The sequence below is a fragment of the Electrona antarctica genome (genome assembly GCF_951216825.1).
Source record: "Electrona antarctica genome assembly, chromosome: 2".
Lineage (NCBI taxonomy): Eukaryota > Metazoa > Chordata > Actinopteri > Myctophiformes > Myctophidae > Electrona > Electrona antarctica.
The window spans coordinates 45,823,662-45,843,050 of NC_136807.1; the positions used below are offsets into that span (position 1 = coordinate 45,823,662).

General features: G+C 45.4%; 1 protein-coding gene across 1 annotated transcript in view; it reads left to right on the top strand.

Moving 5' to 3' along the window:
• Positions 1-19,389, top strand: part of LOC306934751 (voltage-dependent calcium channel subunit alpha-2/delta-3-like) — a gene marked incomplete at its 3' end in the record, with an annotated part of 283,538 nt that overhangs the window by 79,742 nt on the left and 184,407 nt on the right. Inside the window, exon 4 of the mRNA XM_079517503.1 lies at positions 603-662. Within this exon, the coding sequence (XP_079373629.1) occupies positions 603-662 (60 nt within the window). The remainder of the gene's footprint in view (positions 1-602; positions 663-19,389) is intronic.

Consider the following 19,389-nt stretch of genomic DNA (forward strand, 5'->3'; position numbering starts at 1 on the left):
CTTGCGTAGCTCTAGTCTATTCCACAATCATGTTCAATCACAATCATGAGTCAGGAATTGCACCTGCCGAAATCTGAGTAATCCGTTTGTCATTTCCGTTCACAAAAATATATTTGAAAGCATATTTAGAGCTTATTTTTTTTTTATTTCCATTTCTGCTAAGCAACAAGCTATACACGTATGCTTGGATAATTTCTATTTATACCAGTATGACGCCATAAGGCGACGGGCGACCGAAGGGCTGACACACTGTACCGGAATAATGTCACTTAAGTATGTCAGCACTGTCATACAAGTTTAATTTTAAATTGTCTTATATAAGCAGGGGTGCACATGAATATTTTGGGCTAGTTCACCTAGTACATGTAAGTTGGTGCGCACAGCGGGGGGGGGGGGGGGGGGGGTTTCTACTCTGCCACAATGTTATGCTGCCCACACGGGCAGATGCAAAAGATACAAAGATGCTAAGCTACACAGAGTCACAGACTCTATTTGCTGCATGGTCATAATGCATTATTATTCTCAGTGGAACAGCACATTATATCTATAATGCGACCTTAATATAAAGTGTTATACCGTTCTCTGTTCTCTGCTCTCCACAGAGGCTGGTGGAAGCGGCAGAAGAGGCCCACCTGCAGCACGAGGAGGACCCAGACCTGCAGGTAGGTGCATGTGCTCACACACTCACAGTGGCGTGCACAGATAGACACTAGGTGGTGCTAGAGCACCTGCCCTTTGCCCTCTGGACAGCAATGTGCCCTTTTGATTCTTTTTGTACATTGTACAGTATGTGGACCACGGTGACATTGATCAATTCTTGATTAAAACAAAGCTTCTATAAATCTCACACTATTAAGGCAACCGGCCGGTTCCACGTGCTGCACAAGGTGCCCTTTTTTTCACTTGAGCACCTGCCCCTCTAAATGTCTGTGCACGCCACTGCACACTCATTATCGCCACAGATTACAGGTAGGTGCATGTGCTCACACTCACACACTCATTATAGCCACAGATGGTAATGAGTGGTGGTTCTTGTCAAATGTACAGTATCAGATGCACCAGAGACCAGATGTCCCCCTTTGCGTGGGACAGTCCCTCATTTCCAAGACTTTTAAGGCGTCCCACAAATTGAGACCCTGTCCCACATTGTGACCGGCAGGCATCATGTGTTCAAATGAGCTAGTAGTTAGTTCCCTAATAATAGGTGGCTTTCTGTTATAAAGCTCTCTCATTGTATCTTTTCCTGCAAGATGTGTTTTTAAGCCTGTTAAAATAACATGAGAAATATCCCTATAGGCTACAGCAGGGTTCCCCAATACATTTTCCTATTTTTATTTTTTCATTCATTCATTAAAAATGGTTCTCAACCAGTGGTCTGGGGACCACCAGTGGTCATTGAGGGGGTGCCCAGTTTGACATGCATAGGCTACTGACCCCCATTTAATGCCATTTATATCTGGTACACCCCCCCAAAACAAAACAAAAAACTTTTTTTTTTCTTTTTCTTTTTTGAAATTCTTCCAGGGGTCACAAGGGGGCGCTCCGCGGGCCGCCTATTGGGGAACCCTGGGCTACAGTATCAAGTCGACCATACCACCCATGACCAAAATGAGCATTTTAAAACAAAATACGAGAATATGACATCAAGGCATTTAATAGCAACTTAAGTAATAAGTTGATTACTCCGTCCCAACCGCGTCCCCCTGTCACACTTGTCCCACACAAACGATACTTCTGTCCCTCAGATGGACAGTTTGGATCTGGTCACGCTAGAACCACCCAAAGGATGAATCTCGGCTTTTAGTAAACCCATTCAGGCACTCGGGTGGCGCAGTGCTAAAGTGCCCTGCCCGCCACCGCTGAAGTTGTGGGTTCCAATGTCGCTTCCACCCAGGGGTCATCAATATGCCCGTACACGCACAAATGTGTCCGTGGCAAAGACTAATTGGTCTCGTCCCATTTTTTTTTATTTTTTACGCAAACTTATATTGTTCTTATTTTGATCATAAGACCCCAATTACTGTATGCCAAGTCTCCAGGTTTTCTTCAGGATACTGTATGTATGACACATATTTACTACGACACTGTGGGATATTAGGAGGAGGACTAGTGGTTCTCAAAGTTTTTATTTTAATAATTTCACATGACGTTGCACTCGTTTCTCTCTCCGTGTCCACAGTGAAGGCCTCTTAAATCATAGCAAGACAGTGATATTCATGGAGGCTGGAAGAGTCACTGTAGCATGTTGAAAATGCGCTGGAGTGACCCTGTTTATTCAGCAGCCATTATGGCCGAAACCTTCAAATGGACAAGGTTGCAAACGCATTGTATGACATGATGAATGCAAGACAGAGCCAGACTTATAACCGCTGTTATCAATGACAGCGCAGTGATTACATGTGGTCATTTATTTTTATATCAGTTATTGTCAGTGCTTAATTTCTAAATGATTAGGTGCCGGAGCTCGGGTGCGTGCACGTGCACGCGCGCATGCACGCACACGCACGCGCATTTTTTTTGCCTTTTTTAGCACAACCAACAGCCAGCCCACCCATCAGAACACAATAGAGTAGGCATATAGACGTTTTTATATGTCTTTAAATGTTCTGATTAATTGAAAATGGAGGACCCTGAAGTAACAAGTCTTAAGCTTTTTCTGGTTTTATACTCGTAGCAGTCAGATTTTGTATTGACCTGTGTATAGGCTACTTTCGTTTGAACTGTACCCATTCTACAAACTGAATAAAATGTCAGTCAATCAATAACATTTGCAGCAGCAGTTTACACAGGGGCCCGCCGGCTCACAACACACAACTACAGTAGGCATTTGCAGTTCAGTTGGCACAGCGGCTCAACGTTATATTAGATACTGTATAAAATACAGTATTAAGTTAGGGTGGCCCATCATCAGAACAGTAGGCCTACGCAATGCTAAATACCTGCATGCGTTGTTGTTGTCCATCTTGTTGTTCCATCTCCGCCTCCTCCTCCGACCACCTTCTCCTCCTCCTCCGATGACAACTCAATAATGCTACTACTACTTAATTCTGTACTAGTCTTTTTTTTTTTTCGGGCCCACCAAAGCAAGCGTTATGATATTCGATTCTGATCGAGCCATGTTGTAAAGCCGGGTGTCTTTGCCAGATTTGGCAATGCAGTCAGTTCTGTTCATAATAACTCACCATGTCCATGTTGTATTGAAAACAAAACGCATGCTGTCCCCAAGGCTAAACTCCAAGTAGCATGAGTTAATCTATTGCTCCATAAAAGTATGAAAGTTCCATATTCCATATGCAACGAACGACAACAGATGCAAATTGCAAAAGTCGAGACGAGAGTTGTTTTTATTTACGCATCCGACACCGTCAACAGTGAGGCGTCAAGCCTCACTTCCATAGCCACCTATTTCCTCTCAAAACGGGCACACATTTGTGTTTTTTTGTTTGTACTTGCAAAGTTGCAATGCGATCATTCGAGCCATGTTTTATTTTGGAATCGTACTGGAAATAGAAGTAACTATGACGAGGAAGAAGCCTAGTTGACTTGAAAATGAAACTAAAATAATAATAGAGACGTATTGTATATTGTAATGTGCATTTGGGGTGGCGGAGCGCCCTCTACAGCTACCGGAGCTGCCACTACAGGTGGGGGAGCTCAAGTGACAGGTACCGGAGCTGAGCTCCGCCAAGCTCCGGCTGAAATTAAGCACTGGTTAAATGTATATCTGCACACCACCCAGAATAATAATACATAATTCCACATAACTAACTTAATCCCCAGCATCCTTAACCCAATTTGGACTGAGGCCAGTTTGATTCAAGTGTTCTGAAATACTTCAGAATCATTTTTTTGTAATTTTTGAATACTGTACATACTGTACAGAAAACCAAAAGGGGTTCCCGCCCAGAATGGGTTAAGGCCATTTCAGACGGGCATCGAGTGACGCAGGCGTTCTCGCCTGGATCAACGACGCGACTGCTCATGAGGGGAGCGGGCTGCGTGGCGTGAAAAAAGCAGATCTGCAAGCTTACAACGTGTCGCAATCAGCGTGTAGATTGGCCTGTAGGCTCAAAGATCCGCTTGTAGATCGGCTACAGTATTTTCAGCCAAGATATTTAATGTTGGGTGAAAACCGCAAAGATACTAGTATGATGCCCTGAGGGTCTCCACTCAACAATGTATACAGTTTTAACACAGATCTGTGATGGCTAATATAATAGCCATAATAAAGTACACACACACACACACACACACACACACACGCACGCGCGCACACACACACACACACACACACACACACACACACACACACACACACACACACACACACACACACACACACACACACACACACACACATTCAAGCAGTTTACGATTTTATGACTTCTGGTCAGGAATTAGCATTAGCATTATCATCACCAGCATTATCATCACCATCGCGTGGAAATCCAGCTAAAATCATTTCATATCACTCACACACCCCCACGTTACTGTACTGCATACCCCCCGGAGCTCGTCGGAATGTAAAACTTTTCTCCGGGAGTTGCGCCCTCAGCTTCAAAGCAAAATTAACCCATTTTGGGCGGGAACCCCTTTTGGTGTTAGCATTATGTTATGCTTTAGCTATTGAAAAATAGCAGATCTACAAGCTTGTAGGTCTGCTATTTTTGAAAAATAAAAGAACGACTGACATAGAAACATAGCTTTTTCAGAAAACTGTCAGGATGTAGAAGACATTTTTAGGATCTGATCTCAGATCAAAACGGGTTAAACAGATAATCACATCTGCATACACACCCCCTAACCCAGCCTCCGCATGGTTCTGCCTCAAATCCATTTGAGCAGCTTTAAATGGTTAGAGACTGGCTTCATACCGCGTGTGTGTGTGTGTGTGTGTGTGTGTGTGTGTGTGTGTGTGTGTGTGTGTGTGTGTGTGTGTGTGTGTGTGTGTGTGTGTGTGTGTGTGTGTGTGTGTGTGTGTGTGTGTGCGCGCGCGTGCGCCGGAGCGAGAGCACCAAACTCTTACAATAATTCATACATGTACATGTAGGAGGGGCCAGCAATAGAGTTTCAAAAAGGGAAGTAATGTAGTAAGCCGGCTTGGGAGTATTTGCCGTGCAACTACTTTTTAATAAGCCTGTGCGTGCGTGCGTGCGTGCGTGCGTGCGTGCGCGCGCGTACCGTGTTAGCTCTCTGTGGCATTCCACTGAGCGCCCTGTGGCTCGGTGCTGTCATGCACCATTAAAGTGGATCAATTTGCTAATCTAACCCCTGGGTGCTATCCTGGTCTGATTCTAAACAGCACACAGTAAACAGCACACCCCTGGGTGCTAATCTAACCCCTGGGTGCTAATCTAACCCCTGGGTGCTATCCTGGTCTGATTCTAAACAGCACACAGTAAACAGCACACCCCTGGGTGCTAATCTAACCCATGGGTGCTATCCTGGTCTGATTCTAAACAGCACACTAAACAGCACAACCCCTGGGTGCTAATCTAACCCCTGGGTGCTAATCTAACCCATGGGTGCTAATCTAACCCCTGGATGCTAATCTAACCCCTGGGTGCTATCCTGGTCTGATTCTAAACAGCACACAGTCAAATCCTCAGTGTCAATTCATCCATGTGTACGTATAACTAAAATGAACACTGAATATGTTTTACTGTTTCTACCCGTTTGGCTTTCTTCCCCAGGGGTCATCAATATGTCAAAATGTGTCCATTGCAAAGACTTGGCCTTGTCCGTGGCAAATGTTTGATTTTCCTTTTTACACACCATTATAATGTTCTTATTAAGACCCAATTACTGATTCTCAGTCTCCAGGTTTTCTTCAAAATATACTGACACTCATTTACTACGACACGACACTATGACGTATTGAGAGTCCAAAAAGTAAATCAATTTCTATGTACCGAGATCACTCAATGCATGAATACACACAATGAATAGTCTTTAGAGTGGTTGTGTTCCATTTGATATCCTTCTCCTATGACAGCAGTTCACGAATCTTAATCTTAATGACACTGGGAGGCCACAGGGCTGTTGTTTCAGCCTTAATGACACTGGGAGGCCACAGGGCTGATGTTTCAGCCTTAATGACACTGGGAGGCCACAGGGCTGTTGTTTCAGCCTTAATGACACTGGGAGGCCACAGGGCTGATGTTTCAGCCTTAATGACACTGGGAGGCCACAGGGCTGTTGTTTCAGCCTTAATGACACTGGGAGGCCACAGGGCTGATGTTTCAGCCTTAATGACACTGGGAGGCCACAGGGCTGATGTTTCAGCCTTAATGACACTGGGAGGCCACAGGGCTGTTGTTTCAGCCTTAATGACACTGGGAGGCCACAGGGCTGATGTTTCAGCCTTAATGACACTGGGAGGCCACAGGGCTGTTGTTTCAGCCTTAATGACACTGGGAGGCCACAGGGCTGTTGTTTCAGCCTTAATGACACTGGGAGGCCACAGGGCTGATGTTTCAGCCTTAATGACACTGGGAGGCCACAGGGCTGTTGTTTCAGCCTTAATGACACTGGGATGCCACAGGGCTGATGTTTCAGCCTTAATGACACTGGGAGGCCACAGGGCTGATGTTTCAGCCTTAATGACACTGGGAGGCCACAGGGCTGTTGTTTCAGCCTTAATGACACTGGGATGCCACAGGGCTGTTGTTTCAGCCTTAATGACACTGGGAGGCCACAGGGCTGATGTTTCAGCCTTAATGACACTGGGAGGCCACAGGGCTGATGTTTCAGCCTTAATGACACTGGGAGGCCACAGGGCTGATGTTTCAGCCTTAATGACACTGGGAGGCCACAGGGCTGTTGTTTCAGCCTTAATGACACTGGGAGGCCACAGGGCTGTTGTTTCAGCCTTAATGACACTGGGAGGCCACAGGGCTGTTGTTTCAGCCTTAATGACACTGGGAGGCCACAGGGCTGATGTTTCAGCCTTAATGACACTGGGAGGCCACAGGGCTGATGTTTCAGCCTTAATGACACTGGGAGGCCACAGGGCTGATGTTTCAGCCTTAATGACACTGGGAGGCCACAGGGCTGATGTTTCAGCCTTAATGACACTGGGAGGCCACAGGGCTGATGTTTCAGCCTTAATGACACTGGGAGGCCACAGCCTTAATGACACTGGGAGGCCACAGAGCTGATGTTTCGGAGGCCACCGGACTGATGGCGACAGTGATGGGAAAAAGCTGTGGTGGAATAATATCGATACTGCAATATAGAAAATACTGTTAATACTCTGTTACAAGTATGAATCCGGAATTCAAAACCACTACTGCACTCTTCTTCTTCTTTTCCTTTCGGCTTTTCCTTCAGGGGTCGCCACAGCGAATCATCTACCTCCGTCTCACCCTGTCCTCTGCATCCTCTTCTCTCACACCAACTAAGTTCACTACATCCATAAATCTTCTCTTTGGTCTTCCTCTAGCCTGGCAGTTCCAACCTCAACATCCTTCTACAGATACTCACTATCCCTCCTCTGTAGGTGTCCTAACCATCTCAGTCTGGCCTCTCTGGCTTTATCTCCAAAACATCTGACATGTGCTGTCCCTCTGATGTACTCGTTCCTGATCCTATCCATTCTTGTCACTCCCAGAGAGAACCTCAACATTGTAGTCTCTGCATGCTACCTCCAGCTCTGCTGCCTGTCTTTTCCTCAGTGCGACTGTCTCTAAACCATACAACACCACCACCGTCTTGTACACCTTCCCTTTCATTCTTGCTGATGCTTTCCTATCACAACCACCACTGCACTGAGTACTGGAAAACACACACACACACACACACACACACACACACACACACACACACACACACACACACACACACACACACACACACACACACACACACACACACACACACACACACACACACACACACACACACACACACACACACACACAGAGAACCAGGGGCAGAGAAGGAGGTGTGGAATGAGGATTGAGACCATAACATAATAGACAGCACAACATTGCAGGGCTTTAATTGTGGCCCATTTTTATAAACACATGACATATGACTCAATTCAGGTTAAAACTTACACCTTGTGCAAGATGTTCTTGTCAACAGGGTGACCTGTTACGAAGACCCCCTGATTAAGATTATAATCGTGTGTTAAACTTTAAATTAAAATGTGATAGTGGGCTATACCATCCACAATGCTTGAGCTTGCTTGGTTTTCTCCCTGTTTACACTGATCTGCATATTAGGTGCTGGGGTGTTTGTGTGCGTGCATGTTGTGTGTGTGTACATGTGTCTGTCTGTATGTGAGTGTGTGTGTGTGTGTGTGTGCTCAGGCAAGTGCGTGCACACACGCGTGTGTGTGTCGGCTTGCACCACACCGGTGGTGGCATCATTCTGTGATTGCGTTTTCCTATTCGGTGAATAGACGGTAATTATCCCTAAAAAATACTTCCATCCACACGCTGTAGGGCGGTGAAGACACTTCTCCTGTCGCTGTTTGGTTTCATTATAAACTGTTGTTTGTGTGTTTTTCGGCTACTGGTGGATGCATATTTTGGCTGGCAGCTACTGTAGTTTGATAGGAATGTTCCTTATCTGTCCTTTCCAGAGTGCCTTTGCTCCCATGTGAAATTGGCATGGTAATCTGTTAACCCATTTTGGGCGGGAACCCATTTTGGTGTTAGCATTATGTTATGCTTTAGCTATTGAAAAATAGCAGATCTACAAGTTCGTAGCGCGCCACCGAGTGGCGCGCTACGAGCTTGTAGGTCTGCTATTTTTGGAAAAAACTACATAAATGGTAAATGGTAAATGGTGCATTTATATAGCGCCTTTATCCAAGGCGCTTTACATAGATTGTGCATTACATTCACCCATTCACACACACATTCATACACCGATTGTGGCGGAAGCCATGCAAGGTACCAACCAGCACATCGGGAGCAATTTGGGGTTCAGTGTCTTGCCCAAGGACACTTCGACATGTAGCCAGGAGGAGCCGGGATTTGAACCGCCGACCCATGGATCATTGGACGACCTCTACCTCTTGAGTCACAGTAGAAACATAGCTTTTTCAGAAAACTGTCAGGATGTAGAAGACATTTTTAGAATCTGATCTCAGGTCAAAATGGGTTAAGGATTCCCCCCCGCCCCCCCTCTCTCTCTTGTTTGTACCCACAATGCTCATGTAAATTGGGGGGGCACAGAGCAGTACCCCCTGCTGCCCTCTCTCTCTCTCTCTCTCTCTCTCTCTCTCTCTCTCTCTCTCTCTCTCTCTGCAGCCAATTAAATCCCTCCTCGATTTGTTTTGGCTCCTCTCTCTAGTGCAGAGGAAACAGCCGTGTAGGTGTTGTTGGGTGGTACCCCAAAATGACTGAGGTATATGATATTTATTTACCCCAGGGGTTCAAAACGTATGTTAATCCCTATCCAAGCGGATCCGATTTAAAGTTTGGGTATCGTTCAAAACCATGAAAACAGGATTGGGATCACACTGTGATATCCGATTGGATCAGGAATCCAGGCTTTGATCTACAGATCAAATCTTCAGTTTGATCAATTCTTCCCACTGGAGTGCGTGGTGGACCAGAGCAAAAATGTACCATAGATTTTAGACAGAATGTTTCCCCACATGCAATTTAGTATTGTTGGTGTGACAGTTTTCCTGGAACACGGTTCAGGGGTCCAAGGTTGTAGCCTGCATGTCTTTGGCCATACTGATACGCGTGGATTCACTTATGCTCCCTCCCCGGTGTCACTCTGGACTTCGTGCCATAGGCAGCTTGAAAAGTAGTTGCCTTGACAGTCAGACTCATCTAGCCAATCGGCGTAACAAAAAGCTGACGTCATCACAGTGCCAGTGCTTGAAAGATACCACGCTAAGAACAACAAGGTCCGTTTAGTTTCTACTTTCTACATGAGTGAGCTATGTCGGAAATATTATGTCTATATCTGAAATAACTCCACTTAGAGCTGTTTCTGTAGAAACGTTTAAACTTGTTGCGTCGAGGGCAGTCATTGTTGTTTTGAAAGTAGCACAGCATTACGTCAACATCTACACATGGACCAATCTACCACTGTTGTACGGATGATATAAATGAAGGCTCTGTTCCAATTCCATTCTGGTCAAACAGAGTCAGTGTTAATGATACTAATGAAGGCTCTGTTTCATTCTGGTCAAACAGAGTCAGGGTGCTGTTATTGTGCATGTTGGTTCACTGGAAACGCTACTACACCAGAGGGTCTCAAAGTGTCCTTGAGTGGGTTCCAAATGGGCCTGTACGGGTGTGTAACTCTGAGAGTGTACAAATGGGTCCCGCCCCCACCCACCCTCTAGGCAATTTTCATTTAGGATTAATTTTAGTAATGGTCTTGCCTGTCAAATAAATGGTGAATGGTGCATTTATATAGAGCTTTTATTCAAAGCGCTTTACATAGATTGTGCATTACATTCCCCCATTCACACACCGATGGCGGAGGAAATCATGCTAGGCACCAACCTGCACATCTGAGCAATTAGGGGATCAGTGTCTTGCTTAAGGACACTTCGACACTAACTCTAGGGGGATACCGCTCCGCGGTATAGCCTCGGTAACCGTGCGTGCAGGCTTTTATTTTCGTTCGCATTTGGCAAAAACAATAAAAGCGTGCAGTAAAGGATTGCCTGCTTCCAATCCCTCCTCACTATACGGCCCCTGGGTGTAAATGCCCACGTGACGTGTAATTTACATCCAACGTGAATGTGTACAATGTCAAGTCCAATTAAGCGTGTATAGTACGCTGCTTTCATCCCGTCTCACTCTAGCACATTTACTTAAGTACTGTACAATTTTGAGGTATTTTTTACTTTTACTTCGACTTCACTACATCTCAGAGGCAAATATTGTACTTTTACTCCACTACATGTATTTGAAAACTTTAGTTACAAGGCCTAGTTACTTATGACAGCAGTTCACGAATCTACGCCCGGCAGATATGAGAGTTTTTGTCATTAGTCATGTTTTCAAAATCTCTGTGGGTGATTGTAATCTGTTAGAAGTATGTGTATCTTGATGTCTTGATTTTTTACAAGACATACATTACACACTTCAGCCCTATATTTATTTTGGCCATTTGAAAATAGCCGATCTACAAGCTCACAATGCGTCACAATGCGACGCATTGTAACGACAGAGACGGAAACTGTCCCCTGGTTGTGTTGCCAGGGCCGTTCTCCACACTGTGGGAATAGAAACTGTCCCCTGGTTGTGTAGCCTCGGTCCCAGGCTTACTCATCTGCGAAGAGAAAAGCCTGGTCACAACCTAAGGCAGAGATGCTATCGGCGTAAGTGTCGGTTCGGAACATCCGTCAGATGCAATTCCCCCGGATACGACCAATCACAACACTTGTTTCATTCACGGAGACGTAAACAGATTTGTAAAGCGTCAACGTCATTTTCTTGAGCGGTACTTCCGCCAAAATCCTACAACTTCCGCCCCCAAAAAACGATGGTTGTGTAGCCAGGGTCATTCTCCACACTGTGAGAATAGAGACTGTCTCCTGGTTGTGTAGCCTGGGTCATTCTCCACACTGTGAGAATAGAGACTGTCCCCTGGTTGTGTAGCCTGGGTCATTCTCCACACTGTGAGAATAGAGACTGTCCCCTGGTTGTGTAGCCTGGGTCATTCTCCACACTGTGAGAATAGAGACTGTCCCCTGGTTGTGTAGCCAGGGTCATTCTCCACACTGTGGGAATAGACACTGTCCCCTGGTTGTGTAGCCTGGGTCATTCTCCACACTGTGAGAATAGAGACTGTCCCCTGGTTGTGTAGCCTGGGTCATTCTCCACACTGAGAATATAGACTGTCCCCTGGTTGTGTAGCCTGGGTCATTCTCCACACTGTGAGAATAGAGACTGTCCCCTGGTTGTGTAGCCTGGGCCATTCTCCACACTGTGAGAATAGAGACTGTCCCCTGGTTGTGTAGCCAGGGTCATTCTCCACACTGTGAGAATAGAGACTGTCCCCTGGTTGTGTAGCCTGGGCCATTCTCCACACTGTGAGAATAGAGACTGTCCCCTGGTTGTGTAGCCAGGGTCATTCTCCACACTGTGAGAATAGAGACTGTCCCCTGGTTGTGTAGCCTGGGTCATTCTCCACACTGTGAGAATAGAGACTGTCCCCTGGTTGTGTAGCCTGGGTCATTCTCCACACTGTGAGAATAGAGACTGTCCCCTGGTTGTGTAGCCAGGGCCATTCTCCACACTGTGAGAATAGAGACTGTTCCCTGGTTGTGTAGCCTGGGCCATTCTCCACACTGTGATAATAGAGACTGTCCCCTGGTTGTGTAGCCTGGGTCATTCTCCACACTGAGAATAGAGACTGTCCCCTGGTTGTGTAGCCTGGGTCATTCTCCACACTGAGAATAGAGACTGTCCCCTGGTTGTGTAGCCAGGGCCATTCTCCACACTGTGAGAATAGAGACTGTCCCCTGGTTGTGTAGCCTGGGTCATTCTCCACACTGTGAGAATAGAGACTGTCCCCTGGTTGTGTAGCCTGGGTCATTCTCCACACTGTGAGAATAGAGACTGTCCCCTGGTTGTGTAGCCAGGGCCATTCTCCACACTGTGAGAATAGAGACTGTCCCCTGGTTGTGTAGCCAGGGCCATTCTCCACACTGTGAGAATAGAGACTGTCCCCTGGTTGTGTAGCCAGGGCCATTCTCCACACTGTGAGAATAGAGACTGTCCCCTGGTTGTGTAGCCTGGGTCATTCTCCACACTGAGAATAGAGACTGTCTCCTGGTTGTGTAGCCAGGGCCATTCTCCACACTGTGAGAATAGAGACTGTCCCCTGGTTGTGTAGCCAGGGCCATTCTCCACACTGTGAGAATAGAGACTGTCCCCTGGTTGTGTAGCCAGGGCCATTCTCCACACTGTGAGAATAGAGACTGTCCCCTGGTTGTGTAGCCTGGGCCATTCTCCACACTGAGAATAGAGACTGTCTCCTGGTTGTGTAGCCAGGGCCATTCTCCACACTGTGAGACTAGAGACTGTCCCCTGGTTGTGTAGCCAGGGCCATTCTCCACACTGTGAGACTAGAGACTGTCCCCTGGTTGTGTAGCCTGGGCCATTCTCCACACTGTGAGAATAGAGACTGTCCCCTGGTTGTGTAGCCTGGGCCATTCTCCACACTGAGAGAATAGAGACTGTCCCCTGGTTGTGTAGCCAGGGTCATTCTCCACACTGTGAGAATAGAGACTGTCCCCTGGTTGTGTAGCCAGGGCCATGCTCCACACTGAGAATAGAGACTGTCCCCTGGTTGTGTAGCCAGGGTCATTCTCCACACTGTGAGAATAGAGACTGTCCCCTGGTTGTGTAGCCAGGGTCATTCTCCACACTGTGAGAATAGAGACTGTCCCCTGGTTGTGTAGCCAGGGTCATTCTCCACACTGTGAGAATAGAGACTGTCCCCTGGTTGTGTAGCCAGGGTCATTCTCCACACTGAGAATAGAGACTGTCCCCTGGTTGTGTAGCCTGGGTCATTCTCCACACTGAGAATATAGACTGTCCCCTGGTTGTGTAGCCTGGGTCATTCTCCACACTGTGAGAATAGAGACTGTCCCCTGGTTGTGTAGCCTGGGTCATTCGCCACACTGTGAGAATAGAGACTGTCCCCTGGTTGTGTAGCCAGGGTCATTCTCCACACTGTGAGAATAGAGACTGTCCCCTGGTTGTGTAGCCTGGGTCATTCGCCACACTGTGAGAATAGAGACTGTCCCCTGGTTGTGTAGCCTGGGTCATTCGCCACACTGTGAGAATAGAGACTGTCCCCTGGTTGTGTAGCCAGGGTCATTCTCCACACTGAGAATAGAGACTGTTCCCTGGTTGTGTAGCCTGGGTCATTCGCCACACTGTGAGAATAGAGACTGTCCCCTGGTTGTGTAGCCAGGGTCATTCTCCACACTGAGAATAGAGACTGTCCCCTGGTTGTGTAGCCAGGGTCATTCTCCACACTGAGAATAGAAACTCGCTCCTTTCCTCAACCATGAAGGAAGGAGAGGGAGTTAAAAGTGAATGCCAGAGGCTGGTGTGTCACAGTTAACTTTCTGCATACATCATTCTCTCTCTCTCTCTCTCTCTCTCTCTCTCTCTCTCTCTGCGTGTGTGCGTGTGCGTGTGTGCGTGCGTGCGCGCGCATGTGTGCGCGTGTCCGACCCTTCTGGCTTGCGTGTGTGTGTGTGTCTGTACATTCATGTGTGTGTGTGTACACGTGTGTGTTGCTCGTGTGTGTGTGTGTCCGTCCCTTCTGGCTCCCAAACCATAAAACGAACTCCCCATTGCAATTAGAACTGCAGACTCACTCCCAATCTTCTGCCGTGATCTGAAAGGCTCACCTCTTCAGACTCCACCTTAGCCCATAGCACTGCACCTCGACAACCTTGCAGGCCTATATGCAAAGGCTTAACTGTAATTTAAATAGCATGTTATGTAGACAGATTCCAGGTCATTATTACTATTACTATTATTATAGTTTTAATAATGTACAGATTTTTTATTTTCTTTGAATATTCTACTGTAAGACTGATATGTTCTTGGTTTACTTATGATCCTAGATGACTGACTACATTGTGTTGTCCTTGCTTACTGTAAGTCTTGCTTATACTGTAGTCTGGATTAAGCATGATTTTATGACTTCTACTACAAGCTCATATAGCGTGTCACTCTGTTATGCGCTACGAGCTAGTAGATCTGCTATTTTTGCAAACATTTGAATATATATGTATATTTTTAACTCAAATCTTTGCTTCTGGGGGGTCCTTGGAACAACACATTTTGAGATGGGGTCGGCAGCCAAATACATATAATCTTTGCTTGTAGATTTGCTATTTTCTGAGTGCAACCAAACATAAAATAAAAATACCTTGCCTTTAGTTCTACTGGATCTCTTCTCCACTAGTCCCTCCCTGGCATTTTAGTCTATTTTTTATTTGTTTAATTCGCCATCCCTCTTCTTGGCTCATCTGCCTCTCGCTCAGCCCGCACGCGTGTGTGATAAACTGCTTGAATAATGTGTGTGTGTGTGTGTGCGTGAGTGCGCGTGCATGGCTGCGTGCGTGCGTGTGTGTGGGTGGGTGATGGCAGTACATATGTAACCTCTCAGCGTGTGTGATGTGTGGCTGCACTAACAGAGTGGGTTGTTAACACTGTGTTTGGGCGCTGCATTAAGTGCCACGGGGGAAATCCTTTACATTGCCTAGTCAGGTTTTCTGCTGTTGGAATGGCATAATTGGACTGGCGGGCGCGTGCAAGCCGCGCATGCAGGGCTCGCTCGCCGCGCACACACACACACACACACACACACACACACACACACACACATCCCATCTTTCAAGTCTGCACGCATGCGTATAACACTAATGCATGCATTACCTGGCTGGTGCAATATGGTTGTACGCCTGTACCCCTGTATGCCCCCCCCCCCATGTACATTTGCATGTGTGCACAGGAGGACAGGCACGCACGCACACACGCAATTTCAATTATACAATTTTGTTTTTTAGCAGAACCTCTTATCCAGTTTGAGATCAGAGCAAGCAGACTAAGCATGAACTCTAGCTAACAAACAGGGTAAATAGTCACATCAGTAGAGTGTGCAGAGATAACAATTTATTTAATGCCTCAAAGAAACTATGGCTGCACCAAGAAGACAACGAAGCATCTGTTTAAACATGCTATCTAAATAACATTTGCGTTGTTGGAAAGGAAAAAAAACCTAATCTAAACGACAGAAACACACACACGCATGCACGCGCCCACACACATACACATCGCGCACGCACGCACGGACAATTGCGGACTGGCAGCTTCAATCACACCACGCACTGTGAATTTCGATTAGATTAGACAAATTCAATACTCTAAATGTCAATTTTGTTGTACCTGTTGCTTGTTCAGCAACATATTAGGCTTGTTCATTCACTTACTCCTCCGCTTTCAGCCATTTCTCTCTCTCTCTCTCTCTCTCTCTCTCTCTCTCTCTCTCTCTCTCTCTCTCTCTCTCTCTCTCTCTCTCTCTCTCTCTCTCTCTCTCTCTCTCGCCCAGTATACTTTATACTTGAATTGTTTATTTGGACGGGACAGCACCTATTAATGAAAAATCACACCCGTGTGAAGTGAGTGATCGCTGTATGCTAAAAGCTACAAGAGTGATGATTATACAGTGCAGCACATGGCTTCCTTAGACATTGGTGTGCAGACTTGTGTTCTAAGCAGAGCAGATGGCAAGCAGCATCAGATCATTACAACCCTGAGAGACTGGAGTTGTGACCAACGACTTGAGACTTGACTTGGACATCACAAACAGTACTCTCTGGTGTGTGTCCATGTGCATGTTTTCAAGAATGTGCATGTGTGTCTGGGCAGAGGCGTCCTTAACTCATTCATCGCCACCAGGGGGCGCCAAAAGACCCAGACCGCCACCATATATACTTTATTTTATTTTATATATATATATTTTTTTTGACCATGTTATAAAACACGAAAAACACGCCCTTGGCGCTCCAGGACATCATGAAAAAGAAGTTAAATAAGTCCTTGGCGACCATTGAGTGGTTTATTTCACCATAACCACTTACATATAAGTATCACAGCTATTTTATATTTGCACATAATGTCTATAAATTAGGGGTGTGCTGAAATATCGATATGGTGATATATATCGATACGTCCTCCCGCGATACATAATCGATATTGATTATTAAAATATCGATATCGGAAAAAAACAACATGTTTAGAAAAGGAGGAAATGACAGCTAAAATAAAGCAAATCCCATTCAGATTCCACAGCAACCAGAAGTACTGAATTACTGGATGGTGATTTGTCCAAAGTCTCCAAACAGCTTTGTGGGAATACAAAATGCTGCATTTTTTCAGTTCCAAGTATTTTGTAGTTGCAGATATCGTGATATATCGTTGATGAAATTTCATACAATATATCGCAAATATCGTAATATATCGAATATCGTGATATTATCGCATAATATTGCGATATATATCGTATCGTGAGGAACCCATATCGTCCCACCCCTACTATAAATCTCTTCTCCAAAAATAGCAGATCTGCAGCCCGCATGCATGCATGCATATTTGGCCTATTATTTATGCTATATATTATTGACCGCGTCTGTGTCAGTCTCACAGTCACAGCAGCAGTGCGCACGAGAGAGGGGGAGAGAGAGAGGGAGAGAGGGAGAGAGAGGGAGAGGGGTGCTGCGTGTTAAAAAATAAATAGGCTACTTGTTCGCGCGTTGCATCCATTTCCAATAATGCCCGCCTGTGTGAATCACTTGCTGCTCGTTTTCAGAAGAATTAATCCAAGGTTTGTCATATTATGGTTTAAAGTAGGCATAAACTTTAGCTGGTCAGTCAGTGTGTGCAGACTCAGAGAGAGAAGCAGCACTGCTCTGCTGATTAAATTGATATGACCTAGATATGTCATATGCGCATCTGACTGGCAAGATAATTAGTTATTTGGCAACACCTGTGTGAAATACCAGAATAAGCTTTTTCTTTTTTTTGGTGGCCATCTACAGGCCGGCCATGTGTACTACAGCGTTTTCTTGAAAGCGGAGCAGTTTACCGGTCTTGTGTATACAGCATACATAATTAACATAACCGCAATGTAGACGCAGGAAAGTTGTATATCGTTCACAAACTTGAGCGGGGAACAGCCCGAGACGTCCTCGTGTAGAAGGCACCTTAGTAGCCTACAATTATGAGGTACTTTTACTTTCCTGGAGTAGTTATTACTTTGTAGATACATTTTACTACTATAGAGTAGACCTCACTATACATTAACCAGTTAAGATCTATATACTGTATATTTGGAAAATGGCAGATCTACAAACTTGTAGATTGGCTATTTTCAAAATATTTGTATACATTTTGAAAACGTGCATAATGAGTACTTTTGGTACTTTAAGTACATTTCGATGCAGATACTTTTGTAAGTATTTCTATATAGTATTGATACTTTTACTTAACCCATTTTGGGCGGGAACCCCTTTTGGTGTTTTAAACATGTTATAATTTAGCTATTGAAAAATAGCAGACCTACAAGCTCATAGCGCGCCACCGAGTGGCGCGCTACGAGCTTGTAGGTCTACTATTTTTTTTAAATCGTAAAAATATTTATTTCAGAAAACTGGAGGATTTAGAAGATTCTTTTTAAATTTTGAGGTCAGGCCTAAATGGATTAAGTAGAAAATGTGAGTAAATTCAAATTACACCGGATAACTAACATCTTGATGAACAATGTGCAAACTGTATTTATCTATTTTGAAAGGAAAGAAAGAGCAGAACTAATAGCGGTCACTCCATTATACCAGCATTTACAAGCATTTGTTTTGCATGGAAAAAACACTCCTGACCTAAAAAAAAAACATAACCATAACCACTTCATGTCCAGGTCATCATATTTGTGATGATGGCTATGGCACATTGTGAAGAAATGTATTGGTAAGGAATGTATTCTCAGATTTTTGTAATGTATATTTGGAGAAATATAAAGCAAATTCCTGCACTGCCTTTCCTTCAGAGACGGAGCTGGTTAAGGCATGTAGACAACAGCCCAGACAAGCAGTTGGGGTTAGCAGAACACATAGAAGAGACGGAGCTGGTTAAGGCATGTAGACAACAGCCCAGACAAGCAGTTACCAGGGGTTAGCAGAACACATAGAAGAGACGGAGCTGGTTAAGGCATGTAGACAACAGCCCAGACAAGCAGTTACCAGGGGTTAGCAGAACACAAAGCAGACGGGATGGAAGGGTCGAAGCAGGTCACCGCTGAATAACAGCTTTAAGCCATTCAGGCCTGACGTCGAAATTAAAAAAAAAAGTTTTCTAAATCATGACAATTTTCGGAAAGATTTGAGGCACATTTTAACGATTTTTCAAAAATAGCAGACCTACAAGTTTAGATGAGCTTGTAGATCTGCTATTTTTCAATAGCTAAAGCATAACATAATGCTAACACCAAAAGGGGTTCCCGCCCAAAATGGATTAAGGAAGCTGAAAGAGGAATTATGATTGGCCGGGGGGTAGGGGAGTGGAGGGATCACAAGTAAATGGAAATGAAGGTAAGGTTGAAACGATTCAAATTAAAAGAGAAAGAACGATTAAAAAGAAATGCGGTGTTGAAAGATAAAAGGGAACAATAACACTCGCAGCCGATCCTTTGTTGAATTTGTGACTAGCTTTGATTGTAGCGTGTGTGCGTGTGTGCGTGCGTGTGTGCGTGCGTGCGTGCGTGCGTGCGTGCGTGCGTGCGTGTGTGTGTGTGTGTGTGTGTGTGTGTGTGTGTGTGTGTGTGTGTGTGTGTGTGTGCGCATGCGTGCGTGCGAGTGTGGCTGTGTGCACGCGTGCGCGC